General features: G+C 55.7%; 2 protein-coding genes, 1 long non-coding RNA gene and 2 other non-coding genes across 10 annotated transcripts; 1 reads left to right on the top strand and 4 right to left on the bottom strand.

Moving 5' to 3' along the window:
- Positions 1–241: 241 nt before the first annotated feature.
- On the bottom strand, positions 242–16,624 carry TNPO2 (transportin 2). 6 transcript variants are annotated; one of them, XM_072787118.1, is made up of 25 exons: positions 16,464–16,624; positions 14,856–14,967; positions 14,128–14,203; positions 13,894–14,043; positions 11,288–11,394; positions 11,070–11,203; positions 10,899–10,980; positions 10,702–10,824; positions 10,481–10,599; positions 9,541–9,601; positions 9,274–9,439; positions 8,903–9,055; positions 6,617–6,842; positions 6,231–6,402; positions 5,666–5,752; positions 5,479–5,586; positions 5,212–5,370; positions 4,507–4,594; positions 4,221–4,319; positions 3,511–3,606; positions 3,162–3,267; positions 2,785–2,884; positions 2,631–2,705; positions 2,401–2,528; positions 242–2,315 (listed from the first exon to the last, which is right to left on the bottom strand). In XM_072787118.1, the coding sequence occupies exons 2-24, from the start codon at positions 14,952–14,954 to the stop codon at positions 2,421–2,423; spliced, it is 2,694 nt and encodes an 897-aa protein (XP_072643219.1). In that variant the 5' UTR covers positions 14,955–14,967; positions 16,464–16,624; the 3' UTR covers positions 242–2,315; positions 2,401–2,420. The 6 variants fall into 6 exon arrangements, with proteins under 6 accessions (XP_072643219.1, XP_072643221.1, XP_072643224.1 ...); XM_072787120.1 differs by having other exon boundaries at positions 3,162–3,237; XM_072787123.1 differs by having other exon boundaries at positions 2,427–2,528; positions 3,162–3,237.
- Positions 4,389–4,466, bottom strand: LOC140611489 (small nucleolar RNA ZL2). The gene has a single exon (XR_012012643.1). It is a non-coding gene; the product is annotated as a small nucleolar RNA ZL2 (small nucleolar RNA).
- Positions 6,491–6,560, bottom strand: LOC140611482 (small nucleolar RNA SNORD41). Its single transcript, XR_012012636.1, has one exon. It is a non-coding gene; the product is annotated as a small nucleolar RNA SNORD41 (small nucleolar RNA).
- Positions 16,625–16,659: 35 nt separating the features above from the next.
- LOC140610755 (uncharacterized) lies at positions 16,660–19,711 on the top strand. Its single transcript, XR_012012285.1, has 4 exons — positions 16,660–16,844; positions 17,906–18,082; positions 18,270–18,341; positions 19,033–19,711. It is a non-coding gene; the product is annotated as an uncharacterized lncRNA (long non-coding RNA).
- A 1,209-nt stretch (positions 19,712–20,920) lies between these two features.
- Positions 20,921–24,357, bottom strand: TRIR (telomerase RNA component interacting RNase). Its single transcript, XM_072787155.1, has 3 exons — positions 23,922–24,357; positions 21,666–21,743; positions 20,921–21,354 (listed from the first exon to the last, which is right to left on the bottom strand). The coding sequence occupies exons 1-3, from the start codon at positions 24,273–24,275 to the stop codon at positions 21,247–21,249; spliced, it is 540 nt and encodes a 179-aa protein (XP_072643256.1). The 5' UTR covers positions 24,276–24,357; the 3' UTR covers positions 20,921–21,246.
- Positions 24,358–24,991: the final 634 nt, after the last annotated feature.

The raw sequence follows: 24,991 nt of genomic DNA, 5'->3' as shown, positions 1-24,991 counted from the left end.
GGGGGACACCCGACACGTGTATATTATCACATTTAATCTTTTGTCATTCACATTCACCTTCCCATTTTACGGGGAATCAAAATGAGGCTTGGGGTCGCAAGAAATGTGCCTGGTTAATGCTTGCTTACTTCCCTGCTCCCAGAATTATTTCTTGAATCCTGTGCACCTCCATTTCTAAGGCGTCCCAACACACACACATCTTTTCTCTACTGCCAAAGCCAAGGATACAGGAAGCCAAGGGTTTCACAAGAAACTGATCTTTACTCAACAAAGTTCTACACAAGTGGAATCTCACGCCACCTCGGCGCCAATCCCCAGCACAGCACAGTAACAAATGGACAGACCCTGGAGCCCGTAGGAGGAAGAGGGGGAGGGGGAGAGAGGGATGTGGGACAAAGAGGGACTGCAGATCCAGGCCAGTCAGGGTCTGCAGCCCTGGGCAGGGGAGAGGGTTGAGAAGCTGAAACTTCGTTGTGCAAAAATCAACCAAAAATAAATTAAAAAATTAAATAGTTTTCTTAAAAAAAAAAAAGAAGAAGAAGAAAAGAAAAAACTAGAACCAGGCTCCCCTTCCCTGAAGGTGGCCAGAGCCCCCCATCCTGGGTGGAGAAGGGGTTACAAATCCCATCAGACACCCAATCCATCCACACACCCCAAGACCCAGCAGAGGATGCTCCAAAGAACTGGATTACCAGAAAATTAAATGGTACCTAATTTTTTTCTTTTTTTTTTTTTTCTTTTCTAACAAATGGCTTCCAGAGACCTGCTGGAGTTTCACAGGGTAGGGAAGCCTGCTGAGTTTATGGAATGTGCACCAAGTGTCCCTTGGAATAGAGGCAGGGCTTGACCCTGTCTGGGGAAGACACAGGGCTATGATGGGGTTGGGTCCAGGGCCCTGCAGGGATGAATGGAACAAGCCCCAGGATGTAGGAATCCAGTCAAAGCCCCATAAATCCCCCAAAAGGGCCCCCAGAAAAGTAAAAGTAGAGAAGGGGAAAAAAAGGGAAACATTAAGGGGGCTGCAGGGCCCGATTCAGTTTTGAGGCCAACTGGGAAATAACCATGCCCCCCCTCTAGGGGTGCCTCCCACACTGACTGTATCCCCAACCAATCCCAGAAGGTTCCCTAGAACACTGCCCCTATCTGGTGGGGCCTTGTAGCTCACTGGGAGCAGTGATGAACAGGAAGCCCCAGGGACAGAGTGGGGTCAGGGAGCGTTACCAACTTCTCCAAAGCACTTGATTTCCTTCTTGCTGGCAAAGCAGAAGCTTTCATCCTCTGTGCCCCGTCAATTAAATGCCCCGGCCCCAGCCCTCAAGTTAAAATTCAGGCTGGAACCTAAGAGGAGAGCTCTAAGCAGCACAGACACAGACTGCCCTTGAAACAGACTTGCTTATGAAGAGATGCAGGGGGGTAGGGGGTCAGCAGCTCTGGCTGCCCCCAGCTCTCTTCAGGAAAAAGACCCTGGCCCAATGTCTTCAAAAGTCACTGGAGCACAGTTGGGGTGGGGGTGAAGAATGGGCAACCTCTGGCCAGACCCAGCCACTCTGGCAGTCCCCACTCTTCTGGCTGGGACAGAGCAAGGAGGGGGACACACAGGCTGTGGCTGCCACAGAGCTGGCAGGAAGTGTGCGGAGCAGGTCCGAAGCGTGCGCGTGCTGACTCGGGCGGCCCGGAGATAGCCGTCCTCTTCCCCCGCCCCAGGGTCCCGGCGGAGGCCCCCAACCCACCCAGCCCTCCCCAATCACCAATTCCGGCAAAACAGCAGAAGCTTCTTAAACTCTAGATGCAGGTTACACGGAAGGCCTTACGGGTTAACTCAGGGGTTCACTAATTCTACTGTCTCCATGCAGTCGGGGAAATGGTGGGGCGGCTGGCCCAGCCTGGCTGGCTGCAGCGCCGCACATGCGTGTGTCCACGTGTGTACATGTGAGTGTACGTGTCTCTACAAGGACCCCCCTCCCCGCCTGCTTTCCCCTTGCCTCACCCTAAGCCGGATTTGGTCGGCCGTGTTGAATCTTCCCTCCCACGAGGCTGGCCCAAATGGGCTGCCTGAGGTGACCCCGACTGAGAGCAAAGGGCCCTTGCTGCCAAGAAGTCCCACCCCCCCTCCCCTGTTTGTAGGATGAGTGTGGAGACCCCACCCACCTGCCCGCTGGCCGGCAGACCACACACACCCATGGCAGGTAGGTGGACGGGGAAGGCGTCTGGATTTGGGTCCCGCTCACTCCTCCCTAACCCCCCTCGACCAGGGCACGGCGACTTCTGGACGCAGCGCGCTCCCCAGCAACCCCTCCAACGACGCAGACAGAAACCTGTGGGGAAAGGCAGGGGTCAGGGCCTGTACCCCTCCCCAACCCGTCCCAAATCAAAGGCCCCCCTTGCATGCAGCCTCCTCACCTGACAGTCGTGATGCTCATCTAGACCCCATAGAAGGCAGCCAGCCTCTCCTTGAGCAGAGGCGGGAACTGCTCTGAGAACTGCTGCCAGTTCTCCTCCCCAACTTGGTCTTTGAAGCCATGGAGAATCTGTGATGAGGCAGGGGGTGAGGGGCGGCCCCGGGGCAGAGCCATCCGAGTGCAGCCTCTCTCCCCAGAGGCCCACCCCCACCCTGCTGCTCACGAGCTCACCTTATAAAACATGTCCCGAAGGTCATCCTTCGGGCTCACCCAGGAGGCTACAGCGTCGCAGAAGAAAATAAAGTCCTGAAACATGACAGGGCCTGTGTGAGGGGCTGCACAAGCCCAGCCCCCGTGCCTTCCCTCCAAGCCCGGCTGCCCCAACCTGCACGACGCCCCCGGGGTTGACGCCTATCATCATGCAGATGCCTCGGAAGGCTGAATCCTTCTCCTCGTTGTCCCTGATATTCCTGAGGGACGTGCACCTGTGGGGGAGGTGAGCGGCAGGCAGTCAGCTGGCGGGGCTGGGGCAGGATGGGCATCTGTGGGGGGCAGTGGGGAGCAGCAGGTCAGCGGGCAGCGGGGCTGGGGTGGGGCATGTAGCTATGTGGGGGGGAGGGAGCGGGGGGGGCAGCGGTTCAGCAGGTGACAAGCTGGGACATGCATCTAGGGGTGGACACAGGCAAGGAACGGGTCGGGCCTGCCCCACCCCCCCAGCTGCCCAGCCCACCATACGCAGGCCCCACACAGGGGAGCACACACCAAGGCCGGATGAACTGCTGCAGCATGGGGGCCACCTCCTGAGGGCACACATAGCCCAGGCGGCCAATGGTGATGGCTGGAATGGCAGAGGGACTCGTCAGGCGACCTGCAACCCCGAGCGGCCCCGGGACGGTACGTGGCGGGGCCTCTGGCATGAGGCACCAGCCCCGCCCCGTGGGCCCCAAGGGAATAGGCCCTACCAGGGACTCCCCTGAGGCCAGCAGCTTCCCTGGTGCTCTTCCCAGACACCTTCCCTTGTTCTTTCCCGAGGTCTCTTCACCACCCCCCTCCCAGCTGGGAACCCCAATTCCAGGTAAGGGGACAGCAGCTGCTCAGGCCTGGTGCCCACCTGTGTTTTCCAGCAGCGTCTTGGGTGTGTTGGGCCGGTTGATGATCTCCACCAGGTTGTTGAGGACCATCTGCACGTAGGGCTGCATCTCTGCCCCTGGGGGACCAGTTAGTTAGAGCCCCGCAGGGCCCATACCATCCATGCTGACCCCAGTTGCACCCAGACACTGGCCAACTGAAACCAGTGAGAGAACAAAACTCATTCTCCGGCTGGTGCCCAGCTCTGGACCCATGGCCAACCAGGGACAGGCCCACACCTTCCAGACACCAGAAGCTTCCTTGGAGTCATGCTCAACAGCAGGGTTAGACCACATTACCCAGATTCCATGGGGCCCGGGGGGGGGGGGGGGGGGGTAGATGGGGAGGGAGGCGGCCAAATTCTCCCAACCAATCCCAGCGGACCTTTCAGCCAAGTGCATGGCAGGGAGGGGAGTAGGTCAGGAACAATCCAATCTGAACAGGCCTCCTGATTCCGCCTCTTTAGAAACCCCTATCCTAGATGCCTTTTCCAAGCATTTGGCAGCATCCCCGCGAAAGTACTCAGAAATGGCTTCTTTGCATCACCAACTGCTGCAATACTCAAGCAGCACCAGGGCTCTCTTAAGGGGACCGGTCAGTCACAGCCAGGGTCTTGCCCCCAGGAAGGAACAGGAGGGGGGGTGGGGGTGGGGGGGGGTGGGTGTAGGGCCTGTCAGCTTGCAGGGCACTCACCCATCTGCATGCAGATCTCGCCGATGGCCCAGGTGGCATTGTTGCACACAGAGATGAACTCAGGGTTCAGGTTGGTGCCCAGGATGGGCATAAACTCGGCTGGTGGGGAGAAAAAGGAGTGCTGAGCAGGAGGGCAAGCCAGGGTGAGCTCCTGGACCTGGCCGGGCAGACCCCATCAGACAGTACGAATACAATCCAGTTTGGTCATTATCCTCCCAAAGTCATCTTTTTCCATCATTTGAGGCCAGAGCTGGGGTCGCGGGGTGAGGAGAAGACGGTTCCATACCGATACAGGGCTTGACATGGATGAAGCAGGCTTTGGTGAGATCTCCCAGGAGGGCAAAGGAGCTCTGCCGAACCTCTGGCATGGAGTCCTGAGGGGTCAGAGCAGGGTCAGTGTGGCAAGGCTCCCCGCCCCCCAACCAGCTGGGATCCTGAGTAATCCCTCAGGCAGGGCAGCTAGGGGTGCGGGCCCCAGAGCACAGCCTGACCCTGGCACACTTCCTGTCATGGGGCCCATCTATAAACCTGGGACACAGTGAACCACAGGGCCTTGGTCAGGGTACCACCACAGCAGGGAGCAGGCCTAACTGCGGCCCATCCCGATACACTGGGTGCATGGGTGTGTGTAAAGTTGGAGGAGCTTATGCTTTCATATCCCCCCCCCCCACATTTTTTAAGTAATCTCTATACCCAGCATGGGGTTAGAACTCACCACCCTGAGATCAAGAGTCCCATGCTCCACCGAGCCAGCTAGGCGCCCCTTGTTTCTCTGTTTAATTTTCTACGTCGTTAGCTCATTTAATGAGACTTTATTCATATCTTACTGGAATCACTTTTTAAAATAAATATAGGCTCCCCTCCTCCCCCCATGGGTCCCTTTCTCCTGATTTCCTTCAGTCACAACCAGGGCCCTGAGTCATCCCAGGGTGATCTGCACAGGCTGCTATGTCTTCACTGCAACGAGAGAGCTTGCGAGGGGCCCACCCACCTGCATGCACTGGAAGAGCAGCGTCATGATGTTGCTACGGGCCACCAGCTGTTCCACATGGCCGCCCAGGCCCTCAGCCAGGCCGCTGAGCAGGTCCAGGGCCACGATCATGAAGTCCTTGTCAGGGGCCTCATACTGCTCAGGGTGCTGGGTGTACATCTGGGCACAGATGGGGCAGGCAAGCAGGTTAAGGCGAGGGGACCCAGGTTACGGGCAGCTACAGAGGAGCGGGGCAGCAGGGGTGGGTATTGGTGGTGGGATGCTCACCATGGCCTGGGCCAGAGTCTTCTGCACCAGAGTGACACAGCGTTGGTAGACCGGCTCGCAGTAGGGCAGGAAGCCGCTCTGCAGGGCAGTGGCCACCGATGACAGGCACTGGTTGGGAGGAGGGCAGGAGAGGTGAACTCAGGAAGGACGGGGCAGGGCTCTGGGAAAGGGCCTGGAGCCCACCCACCTCCAGCAGAGGGAAAAGGTCCTTGTCTTCATCCTTGAGCTCATTCCACTTCTGGATCAGCGGAGGCATCAGCTTCTGGATGTATTCCTAGAGAGGGAGCAAGAAGTTGGGGCTCCCTGGGTGGGGGGTGGCAGCTTGGCACCAGCAGGGCTCCCCATGACACAGAGGCGCCTACTGCCTGAGTGATGAGGTCTGAGCATCTCAGTGGCTCATGGGGCCCTACAAGGCCTTGCCATCCAGCCGGACCTCCAGGCCCTTCTGGTCCATTCCCTTCTCACCAGTCCCTAGCCCCGCCCCACCCTGCTCCACCCCCTCAGAGCCTGGGGGTCAGCACTCCTGGTTCCCGCAGGCCCCTGAGCTTCCCCAGCACAGCACTTACCACGCTGTTTCATAACTGTTTGTCTCCCCCGCTAGACTGGGAGCAGGGCGAGGGCGGGGGCCAGGTCTGTCTGTCTGCCTGTTGAGGTCACGGCCATGTCCCTGGCGTGCGACACGGCGTCGCCGCCAGGTCACTGGATGCAGAGGGGCAGGGGGATCAAGAGAGGGAGATGCTGTGGGGTCTCACCGGCTGGTTGAGGTGGTGGCCCACAGAGTCAGCCAAGGTGCCGATGGCATCGTAGAGGATGAGCAGGTTCTTGTGCTGGTACTTGCCGAAGGCAAAGACAAGGGTGTCCAGGATATAGCTGAGGTAGGGCACTAGCTCTGTGCAGGCCTCCTCCTCCAGGGTGGCGAAGGCACTGGAGTGGGGAAGGGGTTTAGTGGGTGGTCACAAGTGGGGCTGGGCCCTGGGGTGGGGGGTTGAGGGGTGCGGGGAGGACATGCACTTGGGATCAGCCAGTACGAATACGTCAGAAATCAGCAGGATGTCAAGGGTCATGAGTGTCATCACTTCCCAGAAGGCAGCCAGTGGGGGCAGGGGTGGGGGCTGTGGGGGCAGGGGTCGAGAGTCACCTGCAGGCTGCTTCCTGCACCCTCTTGTTGCCATCCAGGATGCGCTTGAGCAGCTCTGTCATCAGAGGCTTGAGGTGCATGTCAGGTGGTTGGCTAACCACCCAGTGGGCATAGCGGCTCAGTGTCCAGCAGGCAATGGAGCGGACCAGGGCCTTCTTGTCCGACAGGCACTGGATGAGGTGCGGGATCAGCTCGGGCAGATAGGGCACCATGCCCTGCATGCAGCCTGCAAGGACCAGGACAAGGGCAAGCCTGAGCCCGGCTGGGCCTGGCCACACCCACCCTCCTGGAGAGAGATCACCCACCTAACATGCGGGACACTGAGGCCGGGAGGCAAAATCACAAAAGCTCAGTACAGAAAAGGTGAAAGGTTGGGCCAGGACAGGAAGCAGCATCAGAACAAGCCTTTCCCCTCCATCGGGTCCACCCCATCCTGGTCACTCATTAATTCACAAATGGCCAGGCAACACAAGTGACCAAAATGGATGGAAAGTACTTTTTTCTTTTTAAAATTTTCTCTATTTTTATTTTTTAAGTAGGCTGCACGTTCAGTGTGGGGCTTAAACTCACAACCCCGAGGTTAAGGCCTGAGCTAAGATCAAGAGTCAGACACTCAACCAACTGAGCTACCTGGGCGCCCCTCTTTTCTTTTCTTTTTAAACTTAAGCTCAGGGATCCCTTGTGGCGCAGTGGTTTGGCGCCTGCCTTTGGCCCAGGGCGCGATCCTGGAGACCCGGGATTGAATCCCACATCGGGCTCCCGGTGCATGGAGCCTGCTTCTCCCTCTGCCTGTGTCTCTCTCTCTCTCTCTGTGACTATAATTAATAAATAAATAAATAAATAAATAAATAAATAAATAAATAAAATTTTAAAAAATTAAACTTAAGCTCTATGCCTAATGTGGAGCTCAAACTCACAACCCCAAGATCAAGAATCACACATTCCACCGACTGAGCCAGCTAGCTGCTCCAACTACTTTTCTGAAACATTTCTTGGATGTTTTTGAGTTTTCTATTTTTCATCTTCTTTTTATTTCTAAGATTTTATTTATTTAGGGCAACCTGGGTGGCTCAGCGGTTTGGTGCCACCTTCAGCCCAGGCGTGATCCTGGAGACCCAGGATCAAGTCCCGCATTGGGCTCCCTGTGTGGAGCCTGCTTCTCCCTCTGCCTGTTTCTGCCTCTCTCTCTCTCTCTCTCTCTCTCTCTCTGTTTCTCTCGTGAATGGATAAATAAAATCTTAGAAAAAAAAAAAGATTTTATTTATTTATTCATAAAAGACAGAGAGATAGAGACAGAAGCAGAGGGAGAAGCAGGCTCCATGCAGGGAGCCCGATGTGGGACTCGATCCCAGGACTCCAGGATCATGCCCTGACCCGAAGGTAGACGCTTAAACCGCTGAGCCACCCAGGTGTCCTTCATCTCCTTTTTAAAAAACCATGAACATATTTCTTGTTTAGAGAACGCAGATAGTAGCACGCCACCTAATAATCCAAAACCCAAGATCTATTTTTACCAGTTGTGGGTCAATTCCTCCAAATCTTTTCCCATTATGTTTCCCCAGAACACCTAATGAAGCTTGTGAACATATACACACATATTACCATAACACACACTGCACTTATTATATAAGGAAGTCTTTCCTTGGATAAATTTTAAAAGCTCTCCAGGGCGAAGGCTCCTGCTACCGTGTCTGAACTTTTTATGACAGGCCTGGATGCTGAGGCGGTCACGAGTGACACATGTAACACACTCACAAAGCCCTCAGGTATTCAAGCTGTACATCCCATCAGGACGAAGGGAGCTCGAAAGCCGTGCCCAGGACAGAGCATCATGTGAAGTTTGTGTACACACCTCACTGCACATCACTGATCTCACAGGCCAGCCCTGTAGCTGGGAGCCAGCCCAGCTGCACCCCAGGGTGACAGCGCAAGTGGTGTCAATCTCTCTGCCCCAACCCTACTCATTTCCCCATCTACACACCCCACCTCATCGGGCTGTGCTGAGCCTGCGGGACCAGGCTGCCCCTATCATTGTTGTAGTCATCACTGCACTGACCACCTCAGAGAATTGCGATCTCTGAGAATTAAAGGGAGGGCTCACATTTTGGGGTCTGGAGGTTCCATTCAGGCCCAGAGACTGAGCAGACCTCTGAGAGAGAGCCTGCAGATGACATCACCCATGCCGTACAGCTACACAACACAGCCCTGCCTGGGCCAGCTCCATACAGTCTCACACCAGCACGGGACGCTGAGGTCGGGCCTTACCAGGCCAGTGGGGCCACTCACCCTCAGCGATGGCGCCCAGCACAAGGATGCCTGACTCTTTGACCACCCACTCAGGGTGGAAGAGGAGGCCCTTGAGCAGGGGGAGTAGGTGAGGCAGCAGTTCCTCCCGGAAGACGTTGGCCAAGACGTCCAGCGCAGCTGCCGAGCACTTCCCTGGGACGGGAGGGGAAATGTGGGGGCAGGCTCAGGGAGGCCCTTAGGACAGGCTGCCAAGCTCCTGAGGGGCTTTACCAAGACTCTACCCCCAGGATCAGAGATCATGATTCGAATCTTCATGATCTGCTCTGAGTAGGCTGTCTCATCACCTCCTGAGAGGCAGCCCCTAGGCTTGCCGCCCCCACCTCCCAGCCCCCACAGGCCAGGCCACGCACTCAGGTTCCAGTCGGACAGAGCATCGTCATCATCATCATCCTCTGCGTCCTCCGAGCCATCAGGCCGCTCAGCCTCATGGGGCAGCGTCACTGTGCGTGACTTATGGAATCGTGGCTTGATGTCTTGCTCACTGTCCGGGACTGCCTCATCTTCCTCCACGTCCCCCTGTGGGGCCGAGCAGATCACTAAGCACCACCAGGGCCCCCCAGCCTCAAGGCCCCAGCCCTCATCTGTCCGTTTGTGCCCAGCAGTGGGCCCTGACTGACCTTGAGCAAAATGATGTCAATTTCTGAGTATTTCATCCCATTTACCAGGATGGGGATCAACCTGTGGAGAGAGAGGCTGTTCATCGGATGCAGGGGCCCCCAGTGGGCTCACAGCCTGGGTAATACAGAAGCCAGCCTGCAAGGAGCCAAGGGGCAGCGTATGGCCCTGAGGGGTATTATCCCAACTTAGTCGTAGCCACTGTGACCAGGACAAAGGGGACAGTTCTCTGGCTCCACGAGAGAGCTCCTGAACCAGACCTGGCCACTCAGTGGATTCCAGGCCTCTGTTTGAACAATGGCTGATCCCCAGCATACTATAAGTCAAGGAGGACATGTGGCCCTTTTCTGGGATGAGCCGGGTCAAAGGAACAAATAGGCAAGGCAGCCAGTCCCCCACCCTCCCCCCAGCTGCAGTCAATGCACCTCGGGATTGGGAACTTTGATTCATGATTCAGGGATAGGCAAGTGACCCAAGCTGGCCAAGGAGGGTCAGTCAGCCTTAGCCCTTTTGCTAGACATACTGATTTAATAGAAAATTTCTTTACTCAGGGGTGCCTAAGCTTGAAGGTAGCAGAAAGCCACAGCAGTACCAAGAGGGAAGGTCGTGCCTGACAGTAAAGCCCAACACAGAGGGAATAGATCTGCGACCTCACAAAAGTCTTTTACGTCCTTTGAGCACCTGCATCCAGCTATGCCTGAAGGCTTTGTCAACTTTTCATTTTATTCACCTATGACTTACCTAATTATTAAGTCATTAAAAACTATTTTTTTATCGCTTGCTAAATAAACATACACAGGAACAGAAAGTAAACCGAGATATAGAACACATACTATGGCTAATACAGAAAATAAACAGGAAAACTAGAGCACAGTGAAGGGTGGAGGCTGAGGTAGGGCAGAGGGCAGAAGGCAGGAGGCAGGAGGCAGGAGTGGCACTCACTGGACCAGGTGGGAGGCCAGGACTTCCTTGCAGATGGGCTGCTCGGCCAGCGTCAGCCAGAACTCACAGGCCTCCAGGGCCACGTTCTCATCATGGTCCTGAGTCCTCTGCAGCATGTACTAGGGCAGGGTGGGAGAAGGCTAAGGCCCAGCCCAGCTAGGGGTAGCTCGCCACCTGTCCCCCACCCACAGCATGCCTGGGCCTGCCTTGGCTGTGCACACCTGGATAATGCTGTGCATGTGGGGGATGAGCCTGTCGATCCGCACTTCCAGCAGCATCACCAGGGCACGGCACACGTTCTTCCGCACCTCAGGGTCATCATCCACGGCCAGGGCGAACAAGTGCTGCGGGGAAGGTGGGATCAGCTGCAGCAGGGCCCTCAGCCCTTGCCCTGCTCACCCCTAGGCCGGCAGCCCACCTCGATGAAGGTGTCAATGTTGTCCATCAGCGCCTGGGCCCGGTCCATGATGAACTGGTTCACGCAGGCAATGGCATGGGACCTGGCAAGGAGTGGGCACCTCGGTCAACCCTGACCCACCTATCCCGCCCCCTCCAGGCCCCCTGCAGACCCCCAGGGAGCCACACCCACCGGATCTTTGGGCTACAGTGCTTGAAGAACTGTAAGAACTTGGGGATCATGATGTTGAGAGGCCTGTTGAGGGCATCACTGTCTAGGAGCTCAGACGAGTCTTCGCAGATCTTCTGCAGGGCTCCAAAGGCTCCCTGAGTGGAGAGGAGTAGATAGACAGCTGTGAACCCCAGTCCAGTCCCAACTCCCACCCAGGTAGGCCACAGCTAGTCACCTACCTCACAGGTGTTGTAATCCTCTGAGTTGAGCAGGTTACACAGCTGGGGCAGCAGCTCAGGCCACATCTGCAGCTCACCCTTGGAAGCGATGGTGGTGATGAGAATGCCTGGGGCAGCCGGGAAAGGACGCTGCCTCAGGCTGGGTACTAGGTGCGGGCCTGCCTCGCACTCACTCCACTGACTTGCAGGCTGCCCATGCGCAGTCCCCTAGAAGCCCTACACACTCCTTTTGAGATCCTCTGAGCCTTACTGTAAGCCAGCTCTGTGGTAGGCCCTGGGATGCAGCACAGAACTAAGCACAAAATCGATGCCCTTGGGAGCTGTCTAGTGAGAGAGGCTTCGAGGTAAAAATAAATCAGCAAAAGACCCAGGAGGCTAGATGCCAAAAGCTAAGGGGGAAAAAAAGCAGAGAAGAGAGCTGGAAGAGCGGAGGTTGAGGGCAGCAATTTCATATATTTTTAAGTTTGTTTTTTTTTTTTTTTTTGAATTTATTTATTTATGATAGTCACAGAGAGAGAGAGAGGCAGAGACACAGGCAGAGGGAGAAGCAGGCTCCATGCACCGGGAGCCCGATGTGGGATTCGATCCCGGGTCTCCAGGATCGCGCCCTGGGCCAAAGGCAGGCGCCAAACCGCTGCGCCACCCAGGGATCCCTGTTTTTTTTTTTTTTTTATTAGTCATCTCTACACTCAATGTGGGGCTTGGACTTACGACCTCGAAATCATGAGTCACATGCTCTTCTGATGGAGCCAGCCAGTTGCCCCATTTTTAAATGGGTGGCCATGGGACACCTGGGTGGCTCAGTGGTTAAATGTCTGCCTTTGGCTTAGGGCATGACCCTGCGGTCCTGGGATCGAGTCCCACATCAGGCTCCCTACATGAAGCCTGCTTCTCCCTTCTGCCTGTGTCTCTGCCTCCCTCTCTCTCGGTCTCTCATGAATAAATAAAATCTTTAAAAGTAAAAATAAAATGGGTGGCCAGAGCAGGCTTACCCAGGTGATACCTTGCTATCTGAGCAAAGACCTGAAGAAGATGAAGGAGAAGCTATCCAACTCTCTGGGGCAAGAGCATCCCAGGCAGAGGGAATGGCAGGTGCAAAGGCCTGGGCAAGAGAAAGCCAGGTGTGCTCCAAGATAGATGAGGAGCCAGGGACTGAGCAGAGCGGGGACCGGGGGTGGGGGAGATGAGTGGGAGACGAGGGCCGAGAGGTGACAAGTGCAGGTTGAGGTGGGCCATACAGCCCTGGGGAGACTTGTACTGCTGCGCAGAAGCCCAAGAGCAGCCTGCAATAGGCATGGGCAGTGTGGAGGACAGAGGCGGTGTGGCAGCTGAGCCAAATTCAGGTGAGGGCAGCCAGGGAGGATATTCAAAGCCATTCCCCCCTGCTGGGGAAATGTTGCCACTGCCATCACTCCAGATGACCCTGGCTCCTGCTGCTGGGAAAGGTGTCACCTGCACTAGGGAGACTGTGGGGACTTGGGAGTGCAGTCCCAGTCCCATCCCAGTCTGTGCAACCTTGGCCACGTGGCCTAACCTCTCTGTAGTTCCACGGGAGGAGGGGGGAGGAGCATGGGCCCCTTGGGCGACTGGAAGTTTCAGTATCTTAATTCAGACAGTCAGAGCTGAACCTGGCTACCTAGCAAACTCGGGAAGTCCAGATCCTTCTGCTGGGCTCACAGGGGGCACTGTTGGGGCTCAGGATAACACGCCCCAAGACCAGCACTTCTAGCAAGCCCCGTATCTAGCTCAAATTTCATACTACATTTTTCTTTATTGCATGGTTTTATGGTTACCTTCCCTTTACAGCAAGCAAATTTTAAAAAGTCATGTACATTTTCCTTCTAAATGCAACTTTTAAGAGTTGATGTTAAAGAATAAAAACATAAATCAGTTACATGTCAACTACATCTCAGTCAAGGTGGGCAAAAAAGCAAGTCGAGGGACGCCTGGGTGGCTCAATGGTTGAGCGTCTGCCTTTCGCTCAGGGCGTGGTCCTGGAGTTCTGGGATTGAGTCCCACATTGGGCTCCCTGCAGGGAGCCTGCTTCTCCCTCTGCCTATGTCTCTGCCTCTGTCTCTCTCTGTGTCTCTCATGAATAAATAAAATCTTTAAAAAAAGGGGGGGGGCAAGTCAGTAACAAAGAACTGAGTTGGTGTTTCCTTTAACTACTCAGGCAGCCCGTCGGGAGTCAGGAAGGCTCCATACACAAAACACACTCCCATTTCACCTCATCGTTATTGGTGAGTTAGCTGAGGACAACAAACTCCAGAGGACAGGGGGCCGTGGCCTTCTAATGTGCTGCACCGTCAGGACCGAAGCAGAGGTCTGGATGTTGAGTGACTGCCTCCAGAGTGGCAAGAGCTATGTCACGAGGGAGTGGTTCAGAGCACAGACCTGCACTGGTGGCTTCTGAACTCTGCTACTTACCAAGCGGGTCCCTTAACATCTCTGCGTCTCAGTGTCCTCATCTGTAAAATGGCAACACTGACAGTCCTACCATCCACGATACCGGAGCAGTCAGTGACTGACACCTTTAATGTGTCAAAAAGCTCCTTGGCTGAGAGGAAGAACTCAGGGAGTCATCACCAGCCGACTCCCGCTCTCACCTATGGTAGCTCGGATGAGTGAGGAGGCATCGCCAATGTTGTTGAGACACTCCTGTTTGATGAAGTCGGCCACAGGGGGCGGAAAGCTCTGGTAATGTGCCTTCACATTGTTCTTGAGGATGAGACCGCTGAGGGAACGAGTTGGCTCATCTGGGGGAGGAGGGCTGAGGGTCAGGGGAGCACAGGGGAGAAAGCGGGATCTAGCCCGTGCGTAGAGGGGCACCGGGAGCATACCTTCCGACTTGAGTCTGGTCAGGACAAAGATCAGGTAATTGTTGAAGTCCGGAAACTGGTTCAGTTGTTTGAGTTTCTGCCGGGTTGTTAAGGGACTTGGGAGACAAGGGCCTTCCCCTCCCCCGGTGGGTCCCTTCACTGCCGTGTAGCTAAAAGTCCCTCTGACCACCGGGACCAGGGGGACAGCTCCTGAGATGCCACCTGTCAACCCCCATGCCAGGAAACACAGCGCTGCAGGCACATCAAAGTCACCCAGTGGGTGGGAGAGCACGCCTGAGCTTTCCATGCACTCTTGAGAGGCCTGGCCACAGCAGTGAGAACCACTGCTACTCAGTCCTGCTCATAAGTCCCATGTTGCCCTTTTAAAAAGAAAAGAAAAGAAAAGAAAGAAAAGAAAGAAAGAAAAAGAAAGAAAAGAGAATCTACATTTTTAAGTAAAACTTGCTGATAGTTTAAATATCTTCAACTTTAACTTACAGAGTTTTAAGCATCAATTGGGAAAGAGACATTTTAACCATGAACCTAAACAAAAACCACGTGCCAGCTAGTGTTCCCCCCTCCCCCACAGGGCCACATTTCCTCTGGAAATGGGACTCAAAAATTCTAATCCCTAATTCTCTGCCAAAGCTAGCTCCTGCCGTAAGAGAATCTGGGAATTAGGGTGTCAGCCCCTTCTGCAGACGTCTGCCCTGTTCCCCCTAGGCCCGGAAGGAAGGAAGGAAGGATACGTCCTGCACGATGCGCTGCGTGGCTGTGTTGGGTGACTGCGAGTCTTTGAGCAGCTGCAGGACCTGCTGCAGGCCCTGCTCATCTGGCTGCCAGTCCATGGCGCAGGGTGAGCTGCGGGGTAGGGGCCAGGGTCAGCGCTGGGTCCCGAGGGCCCCATGTGAGATCCGGGCTGAGCCCCGGTGGAGGTGCCTGCAGCGGCCGCACGGCGGGAGCGCCCTCGGCGGACAGGCGGGGGCCGCCGATCCACACCAGCCCAAGTGCGGGGTCCCCGCCAGCTGCGCCATCCACGTCGGCGCAGTCTCGGAAACACAGGTGAGGAGATATGGGGGATATGGAAGGCCACGGGAGGCAGTGGCAGGGCTCGGCGGGTCCTCACTGGGCCCCGCACGGAGCTTTCATCCCAGGGCGGCCCATGCCGCCTCCCCCGGCTGCAGGCGTTACAACTTCCGCCAGCCTCACACCCGCTAGGCAAGGCGCCAGCCACCTCTCCACCCAGGGGCCCTGCCCCAGACCACGATAGCGCCCCGGCCCCCGTGGTCTCCCTGGTCCAGGCACAGTTCCCAACCCCAGAGACCGCTCTTCCGAAATCCAGCCCTCAAGCCCTGCCAGATCCCAGCTGCCTCCTCCTCCTCCGTCTGGTCCCCGAGCCTCCCAGGTGCACAGTCCCAAGGTGCTCCAATCGTCCGGATCCCTGCCACCTCCCCTAATCCATCCCTCCAAACTGAGCCGGATGCCAGACGCTCCTCCTTTTTGGCCTAGCCAGACCCCATCCGAGATTCCTCTTCATCGGTCCGAAGCAATCCCCAGACAGGTCCGAGCTGCCTCTCCAAAGGCTAGCCAGCCAAGCCCGCCCACCCTGCTAAATCTGACCCCTGGACAGGTCCCCGTCCCTTTCCCCAATCAGGTCTGGCCAAGTCTCCCCCCACCCCCCACCTTCTGCCTCCAGCCCCAGTCAGCATTAACTCCTGCTGGCGGATCTCTGCTGTTTCCCGCAATCAAGTTCGGCCAAGCCCCCCACCACCTCGAGCCGGCAACCCACTTCGTCCGATGTCTGCAGCTTCCCCCAGTTAGGCCTGGACGAACACCCCACGGAGCATTCCCCCCAACGGATCCTAGCGACACCTCGAAGTCAGACCCAGCAAAGCCCTCTAGAACGAAGTCTGACGCCCCTCCCGGTCAGGGTCCAAGAAGACCCCCAACTTTTAAATGCGGCCTCCCCCAACCAGACCCAACCAAAACCCCGCCGAAATATCCCCACACACACACCCGATCCTCGCGACGTTCCCCAATCAGGCCCTAAGGAGTCCCCAGACGCTTCCCCCAGATCCCCTCCGGCCCGATCCCAGCCGCCCCACTGGCCCGATTCTCGAGGCACCGGGGTCTGGCCCGGCTCCGAGGCCCCACCCCCTAAGCCCGGCTCGGTTTCCCCTTCCCCCGCCCCGGCCCGTTCTCGTTGCCTCGCGAATGGGGCCCAAACCAGGTTCTCGGCCTTTCCCGGTCAGGCGCGGCCCCGACGGCCGGGCCGCGCGCGGCGCTGACCCGGAGCCCGGCGGGGGTCAACACAAGCCCGGGCCGAGCCGGTCGGGCTTCGGGAAAGGCCCACTTACCGGGCCCCGGGTGGCAGCAGCGGCGCCGTGCGCTGCGGCTTCTCCTGAGACTCGCGCGGAAGGAGGGAGCCAAAGAGAGGGAATAAAAAAAAGAGAGAGAAAAAAAAAAACGCGGCCGTGGATGAGCCGCGGCGGCTTCCGTACGCCGTTCAAATCGGCCCAGCAGAGCCAATCGGAAGGCGCAGCCGTAACACGTGGCCCGGCTCCGGGGAGACCCAGGCCCCGCCGAGACCGGGTCACGTGACCGAAGTGTTGGCGGCTCGCCTGGGCTCTCTGGCCGTTTGGTCTTCCCGGCGTCTCGTTTTCTCAGCGTCTCTCACGCCCGCCTGACAGTAGCTCTTTGCTGGGAGCTGAGTTTAGTGGCGCGTGGGGGGACTTTCGGTATGTGGTAGGCCCGGGGACCTCTCGGCCACAGCCAGTTGTGCCTCTCACCCCCTTCTCTACGAATACAACTCTGCCTTTTCCCTCGCATCCGGAAGGTACCTGGAAGAGTACAGGAGGTGTCCTCAAGGAAAGATCGGAGGGGACTGAGCCTAGCGTGGATTTTAGACCCCAGACAAAGGAAGGGCCGAGCCAGACAAAGGGAGTGCCTAAGATAGGCTGCGTGCCTGCAGAAGCCTCTGCCACATTTTGTTTTATTTTCCAGTACAGTTTGATACTTTTTACAAGGATATGAGAGAAACCCACAAGGACATAAAATTCTAAACGAGATGAATAAACGCTGAAACGAAAGGCCTAATCTCTTTCCCTACCTGAAGCTGAGTGAGGTGAAACAGCCCAGGAAATCTAGGCAAGGGCAGGGTCATGATGAAAGACATCTCCGTAATCCTTGCGCCATCTGAGGACAAAGTAGGGCACCTCTTTTAAGAGTGGAGCAGCGGAGGAGGGAGGAGCTGAAGACCTCGGTTCCCCACTTCCTGGCCAGGCTGATAAACAGGTGGACAACCTCCCACCACTTGGGAGTCTTAGTTTCCCCACTTGCCAAATGAGTATAAAAATAGTTTGCTAGGTTAGAGATCATCAAGTTAAGCATTACCAGGCCTGCCTTAAATTGTTCTTTAAAAACTTGGCTTTTACCGGCAGAGGCTCAAGGCCATCCTTTCACTGTATTCAGCCACACCCTAAGCCAATATTTACTGAATTTAATCAACGAGGCCTCTAATCCCCAAGGACATCCCAGCCCCGCCCTGAGGGACTTTTTGGCTCCAGTTGTGACAGGTCAATTTTTGCTCCAGCCTGGAAGAAGGGGACAGGTTTCTCAGCCTACTTTCGCCGTTAGCGGTCCGTCCCCCTCCGTTCATTCATGAAAAACAGGTACCTAAGACCTCTGCTCCCAGCACCGGGGCCTTCCAGACTCGGGAAGGGTCGGCTGGCGCCTAAGGCCACTCGGAGAGTCAGGGAAGACTCGCTAAAGGAATAACCGGGTTTTCCTCCTTTACCAGACCGAACCCGGTTAGAGAGACACGTGCAGAAAGCCGCCGCCTGCGCATGCGCAATGGCCTCCCCTCACACACCCTGAGGCCCTAGAACTACAAATCCCATCTCACCGTGCGCCCGCGTCACCGCGCTCACAGACTCAGGCTGTGACTCAAAACCCGGGGGTCTGGAGACCCCCAGAGGTGAGCATTGAGCTGAAGGAAGAGTGACATTGAAGGACTGGACTGGAAGTTTCGGGAGGGGGTGCTAACAGTAGAAGTTTTCTTCTCAGGCTTGGGAGTTGCCCCAGATAAGGGTCAGGTGGGGAGAGAGCTGGAGATGCGCGAAGAATTTAATGCTCACCCTCTCCTTTTAATATGTCGTTTCCAGCGGTCCTTCGCAAGCCTCCGGGGAGAGGAGTCAGCCAGAAGAGAGTGACCCCTGCTGTCTTTGTGATCCACGGTACTGGCCCTCGTGATTATGGAAGTCTTTCTTCCTGGCCCCAGCCACTGGATTTGAGTACTGAATCCAAGCTTTTTCCCTATTTCTTTTTCTTTTTTAAAGTAGACTCCATGTCCAGTGTGAGACTTGAACTCACGGCCCTAAGATCAAGAGTCACACTCTTTACGGACTGAGACAACCAGGCACCCCATTTTCCTATTTCTTAAGGACCTACTTTACAGCCTGTCAGGCAGTTTCCAAATGTAGTTCTCATAACAGCCCTGTATACAGCAAAGTTACTCCCAACTAGAAGCACCCAGTGCAGAAAAAAATTCAAGGAACTGGTGCCCAACCATGAATCTGAGATGGGAGACAAAGGCCTCTCCCTTTACAACAGCCTCCCTGCTTGAGCATCTCCTCACACAGCACCCCCTTTTAAAGGCCACCATTTCTCAAACACATCCCCCCCAACTCAAGCCAATTACTTCACCCAGAGAAACAATGACGGCTGTTTTGACTTCAATATTGCCCTTACTTTAGAATTTGATTCTGGAAATGCTTCCATATTTTATCCCTATTGTATACACAAAGAACTTGAAACACAGAAAGACTAAGTGACTTACCCAAGATCACACAACTAACATGCACCAGAATAGTTTGAAGCCACGGCTATGTGACTCACCAAACCCTGATTTTGATTCTCCCCCTTCAGACTTTCCCCAGGTCAGGACTGGTGAATGCAGTGAAGGGGGATGCTGGGACTCCATCAGCTCCTCCTGCCTCCTGACACTCCAGAAAAGAGGCTGAGCTGCTGCAGGGGCGACCTACTTCTCCCACTTGTGTTTCTTTTTAAAGATCCAGCGGCTGCTGGTGCCTTTGAGGGAGGAGGTAAGGTTGGCACCATTGGCTGCCTATGTCCCCTCCCCCAACACCACATCCCCAAGGCTAAAGTTACACCTGGGCCAGCTCATCATCCCCAAAGTAGGAGGGAGATAGCTTTGAGCCAATGTGGAAAATAAATCAGACAAGCCTTAGTGTGTTAGCCAGAAGTGAGATGCAAGTCTCCTGTTCCAAAGCCTGCTTAGGCCTTTCTTTGACAAGCCAGTCCAACTTTCAGCTCAGTGTCTTTGTACCTGCTTTCTTTGGCCTTGAACACCTCCAAGGATCATCTTTACTGCTTTCAGAACTTAAGACAAATGTTACCTTCTCAGGGAGGCCATCCCTGATAACTTAAAATTGCCATCTCTCCCACTCATCTCCGTTCCCCTTTCATAAATTTTCCCCCATAGAATGTATAAGCATCTGATGTGTTCTGTGTTCCATTTCGTTTCCCGTTTGTTTCCTCAACTAGAATGTTAGTCTCACTAGAACAAGGAGTTTTGCCTGTTTCAGTCTCCGTATTTGGAATGCCTACCCCATCCCCCACAGGGTGGATCTGGCTGAGGCCAGGTTGGTACTATACACCTCAGCCCTCTTCCCTCTTCCTACACAGGTCCCAGGCGGCCACCATGGTCCTGGTAAAGAAATGGGAACCAGAACTCTGGGATGGGCAGGGGTGCCGAGCAGCTCAGCATTCCTGCATGGGAAAGCCTGAGAGGTAGGCCCTTGGCTGGGGGACCCAGATGCTGCTCCTAGGTCTAGCAGGTTTGAGAAGGGAGGTTTGGGAGGCAGGGACATCTTAAAACATTTGCGGGCTCAGTGAGGAACAGGCAGCCAGGCAGTTTCCAGGAAGGCACAAAAGTACAAGGAATACTAAAGGAGTCAGGCTTCCTTTAGGACACCCAGTCCCCAGACATGTCAACAATCATGTTCTGCAAGGTGGCATTTGTGCTACTTCTGATCGTATATACATAAGGGTGGAGTCAACCCAGCCTCACTGGAGGGGCAAGTAGCTGGCAGGACAGAGGAGCCCCACTGGAATCCAGATCCCAGCCCTCTTCAACTGCCAACACTCCACCACCTCCCCTCCTCTAATCATGGCCCAGCCTCATCTCCAGGTTCTGCCCCAGGAGCCAGAGGGGGGCTGTTAAGATAGAAAACACATAACCTGTTGCTCCTCAGATCATACTGCCCCCTCAAGGCTTCTTCTAAGAATGAAGTCCCAAATCCAAACCCTAGCATACAATACCCTAGCATATAATCTACACACCGTCGTCACTTTTCAGGTCCAATCATGTGGGCCACCTCAAAGCTCCCCACAAAGGCCATATGTTCCTCCACCTGTTTTTACACTGGCTGTTCCCTCCACCTTCCTTCTAGAAGGGCTGGGAGTGTACATGGTCTGTTCTGTTCACTGTTGGCCCCAGGGCCCAGAACAGCACACTGCAAGCACCGGTCAAGTGTCTGCTGAACGAACAAACTGACAGTTCTGGCCCAGCCAAATGGGGCTGTGATGGAATGCTGAACATGAGGAGCAATCCTGAGGCTCCATCAGGGGTAGGGGGAAATGGGTCCTGAGGAGAGTCCAGGATGACAGGAGGAGAGGCACCCCTGTCCTCCCCATGCCCACAAATAACCCCCTCACTGAGCCAGACCCAGGACCAGGTACAGGACCAGGCAATGGGGGGTACTTAAGGTGGAGAACAAAGAAGGCAAACAGCTTTCGGCACTAAGTCAAGTTCTTTACTTCCCAGAAGTGATGGCTAAGGAGGGGTGGGGGGGTGGGGGTGGGAGGAAGACAGAAAGAGCCAGAGAGAGCAAGGAGGTGGGAGAAGAGGGGACAGTAAACCACTGTTCTATGAAGTCTCAGGAGGCAAGTGCTCAAGGTAAAAAAGAGTCCTGGAGAATCGTCCGCGGCTGCGGGAAGCATCTCGATTTCCTTCTGTGTAGAAGTCCTTGGGGGGGAAAGGCTGCCGCCGCTGCCGCTGCATTAAATAGTTATGTACATCGCAGAGAGTCCCAGGCCGTAGGCAGGCGGGGAAGGGGGTCATTTCACCAGGGGCCGAGTTTTATCGTCATCGCCACACTGATGGGCTTTGTACTTTTTCACCTCTGCCATGTACTTGGCCCATGCGTCACCTTTACTTGTTAATACCTGTGGGTGGGGGCACAGAGGGGTTGCAAGGGGATACCAAGGAGGCCAGGAACTGGGGTCAGGACTGTCCTGAGACAGCTGACACCCCCCCACACTCCCCCCCACAGCCCATGTCACCCTTAAGGTCCTGGGTTTGAGGTAAAGATATGCAGACCCAATTTATCTGAGGATCCTGCTGAAAGCCCTCCTCCCCCACCCAGCCCCCCATCCAAGGCCCCGGGTGCTGGACAAGGGGAAAGGGCTCTGCAGCCAGGCACTGAGGTTAGAAGGGAAAGGCACTGCGGGTGGTCCCCCACACCCAGCCTGCTCACCTCATCCTCCGTCTTCTGCTTCTTGGCTACTATTCCCGTCTTGAGGGCTAGTTTGTTTCCGCCTCTGCGCTTGCCCACCTGGGTGAAGGGACAGAAGACTGCAACGGTTACAGGAGCCGGGCCCGCCCTTGGCGGCGCTGAGGCCCACTACACCTTCCTAGCCCGGCCCGGTGGCCCGTCCCGACGCCGCGCCCAGCTCCGCCAGCCGGCCGACCTGCGCAGCAATCAGAGAGGAGCACACGCGACTCTTAGCGCCTGCCCTGGGCCCATGATACCCTGGCAGTCCTGGGCCCCTGGGCTGCCCTCCCCAAAAGTGAGAAGAACCCCCACATCAGTGGGGACAGGCTGTCCTCACTCTCCCAGCCAAAGCCTCACCCTCCCCTAGCAGGGACCACACAGGCAGCAACAGCTCCCTTTACTGAGCACTCACTGTATGCTAAGCACTGTGCCAAGTACTTTGGATGTATTATCCTTCACTTTACAGTTGCCCAAGAGGAAAGTCACAGCCATCCCCATTTTATAGTTGAGGGAACGCCTCGGTTGGCAGCAAACAATGGAACAAGATCATATATATGGATCCAAGTCACAGAGCAGCATCCTTGCCCACCAAAGGACACGGTCTCCCCTATACCTAACCTGGCCTCTTTAAGGGTGCCCCTCAATGAAGAATGAAAAAAAAAAAGTGACAAGTACTGAACTCCCACTCACAAAGAATCACTCAGCCTCCACTTCTGGTTCTTACACCAAGCCAGGAACCCAGGTCCTGATACTCTTCCTTCCTCCAACATAAGTATCGCTCCAGACCTCCCCCTGCTCCTCCACCTTCTCCTACTGACTGAGCACTTTCTGTGCCCATGGGCTGCAACAGGCTTTAGACATCATTTCATCTCTGCTCCTCAGCCAGGCATCAAGGAACCTGTGCTGCTGGGATTATCCCCACTCACTTTTAACAAATGAAGAAAATGAGGATTGGAGAGCTTAGATCACTTGCCCCAAATCACACTACTAGGTCTAAAACTTGACCACCAGTCTGTTACTCTCAATTCAACACTTTTCTCCACACCACAGGGACTTGATCTCTGAATAAATTGATATCTACGCTGTGAATTAGCTACTTCTTTTCCTTTTTTTTAATTTTTGTTTTTTTAAAGAATCTTACTGTTTTTGTTGTTGTTGTTTTTGTTTGTTTGTTTTTAAGCAAGCTCTACACCCCATCTGGGGCTTGAACTCTAGACCCTGAAATCAAGAGTCCCATGTTCTAACGACTGAGCCAGCCAGGAGCCTCCAGGGACCTGATCTCAATACCAGAAACAAGGCAAGCTCAGAGCTGACCATCAGTATAGTTGCCATTTATTTAGCCTGGAGTTTCTTGAACTTCTACTAGTGATATTTTGAGCTGGATTATTTTTGCAGGGGGTGGGGGTGAGTGGGGCTCTCCTGTGCCTTGTAGGATGTTGAGAAGTATCTCTAGCCTTTACTCACGGATGTCAAGCAGCACCCCTCCCCCAGTTCTGACCACCACAAATTTCTCCAGTCTGCCAAATTGAGGGGGTTTGGGGGGGGTGTTCATTCCCAACAGAAAATCACTGGTGGTTTAGTCCTTCCTATAAGACTAACCTGGTAGTAACCTCCCGGATGGTCTCACTAACCCTCATCACTTCAGAAGATGTGATAACAATTTTTGCAAATGGGAAAATTGAGAGCAGGCTAGCCCAGACACTCCAAGAAAGCAACGATTTTGTCATGTTCAACATGGCACATCCAGCACGCAGCACAATGCTCAGCATAAGGTAAGGTGCTCAATAAATGGATACTGGACGAATGAGACTTAGGGAAATAGAGCAAATTTCTTAAGGTCACACAGTAAGCGCGCTGAGTCTCTAATCCACACAACTCAGATTCCAGATTTGAATTTGCCCCCCTTCCCCATGGTGGGAGATGGTCCCAGTACCCAAGTTTAATAAGTACCACTCAAATTGGAATCCGGGAATTCTGATTTCCCCATCCCCGGAGCGCTGTTCCGAATGCAATTCTCTGGCTCCCGGTCCCTGCGGGCGGGCTCCAGCGGGGGTGTCCCCCGCCCTCCGCCCCCTGACCTCTCGTTGAGAATCCAGCTTGCAGATCCTCAGCGGGCGACTGGACGACCCCCTCATCGGGGCCGGAGGATGGACCTGGATCCCGATCCCCTTTCTCGGGCCCCGATTCCCTCTGCCAAGGCAGGCCCTGGCGCCCGCCCCCACCCCCGCGGCTCCTTACGAAGCTGAGCGTGGGGCCCGGGCCGCCCTTCCTCTTCAGATCCCCAGGGCCCGCGGCGGCGGCGGCGGCGGCAGGCTGGTCGGGTCGCTGCGGGCCCGGGGGCGGCTCCTCCTGCCGCTGCCGCTGCTCCTCCTCCATCTTCCGCTTGAACAGCTCCAGGAAGCTGCCATCGTTGGCGAACAAGTTCACACCGCCCGACACCGGGCTAGAACCCGCGCCCGACGCTTCCTCGTCCCCACTCTCGGGCGACGTCCCGGGCCCCGACTCAGCCCATCGGCTCCCAACGCCGCCGCCGCCCGCGGGGCCCGGCGCCTCCCGGCCCGGAGGCTCCGCCCGTCTCCCTCGGGCAGCCATTTTGTCGCCAGGTGCCGCGCAAAGGACTCCGGGAAGGCGGCTCCGGCCCGGCGCTTGGCGCCCGACTTGCCCCGTCCCGGGCAATGCATGCCGGGAAGAGCGGTCTAGACCTCAAGCGTCCGCAGTAGGGGCGGAGTATAAGGGGCGGGGCGAATAAGGGGTGAGACCTGACTGCACGGGCCCGCCCAGCCGGCCACACGGATTTTTATAATCCGGCTAGATTTGGGCAGGTTTACGCGCAGTCTCCCCGGGAATGGAACCATTGTCTGGGACTAGGGCTGCCGCTGGCTCTCCGGAATGAGGTTCTCGCTTGAAACTGGGGGCACATTACCTTTCTGGGGCTAGGATCCCCTTGTGACACCAGGGATAATCTCTGTGAGGGAAAGGCCCCCTCTGAGACTGTGTGCTCACCTGACATCTCGGAACCGAGGTCCCGAACACGATCTAGAGGGCATATCTAGCCAAAGGACCCCACCCCCGACTAGAAATGGGGATATCTCTGGTTTGGTTGGGTACCCGTCCCTGGGATGGAGCTCTCATTTGGGAAAGGGAACACAGCTGGCTCCGTTGAGCTGGGATCCCCACCCGAGAATAAGGGCGTCATTTACAGGCTGGAGTTCTCAAATGAAGTCGCAGGCATCCCTAGGCTATGGTCTATCTAAGGTTAAGTAAGAGTGTCGGACCCAGCTTGTATTCCTGCCCAGGGCAGAGATTCA

Source organism: Canis lupus, chromosome 19 (genome assembly GCF_048164855.1).
Source record: "Canis lupus baileyi chromosome 19, mCanLup2.hap1, whole genome shotgun sequence".
Taxonomy (NCBI): Eukaryota; Metazoa; Chordata; class Mammalia; order Carnivora; family Canidae; genus Canis; species Canis lupus.
This window is presented reverse-complemented; position numbering and strand designations above follow the sequence as displayed.

Coding starts and splice junctions, on each gene's coding strand:
- TNPO2 (XM_072787123.1), bottom strand. CDS start 14,954: ATGGACTGGCAGCCAGATGAGCAGGGCCTGCAGCAGGTCCTGCAGCTG. Junction 5,371..5,478: donor AGACTCTGGCCCAGGCCATG/GTGAGCATCCCA, acceptor ATCTGTGCCCAG/ATGTACACCCAGCACCCTGA. Junction 3,607..4,220: donor CGAGATCTGCATGCAGATGG/GTGAGTGCCCTG, acceptor CTGGTCCCCCAG/GGGCAGAGATGCAGCCCTAC.
- TRIR (XM_072787155.1), bottom strand. CDS start 24,275: ATGGCTGCCCGAGGGAGACGGGCGGAGCCTCCGGGCCGGGAGGCGCCG. Junction 21,744..23,921: donor CGGGCCCCACGCTCAGCTTC/GTAAGGAGCCGC, acceptor CCCTTCACCCAG/GTGGGCAAGCGCAGAGGCGG. Junction 21,355..21,665: donor AGCAGAAGACGGAGGATGAG/GTGAGCAGGCTG, acceptor CCCCACCCACAG/GTATTAACAAGTAAAGGTGA.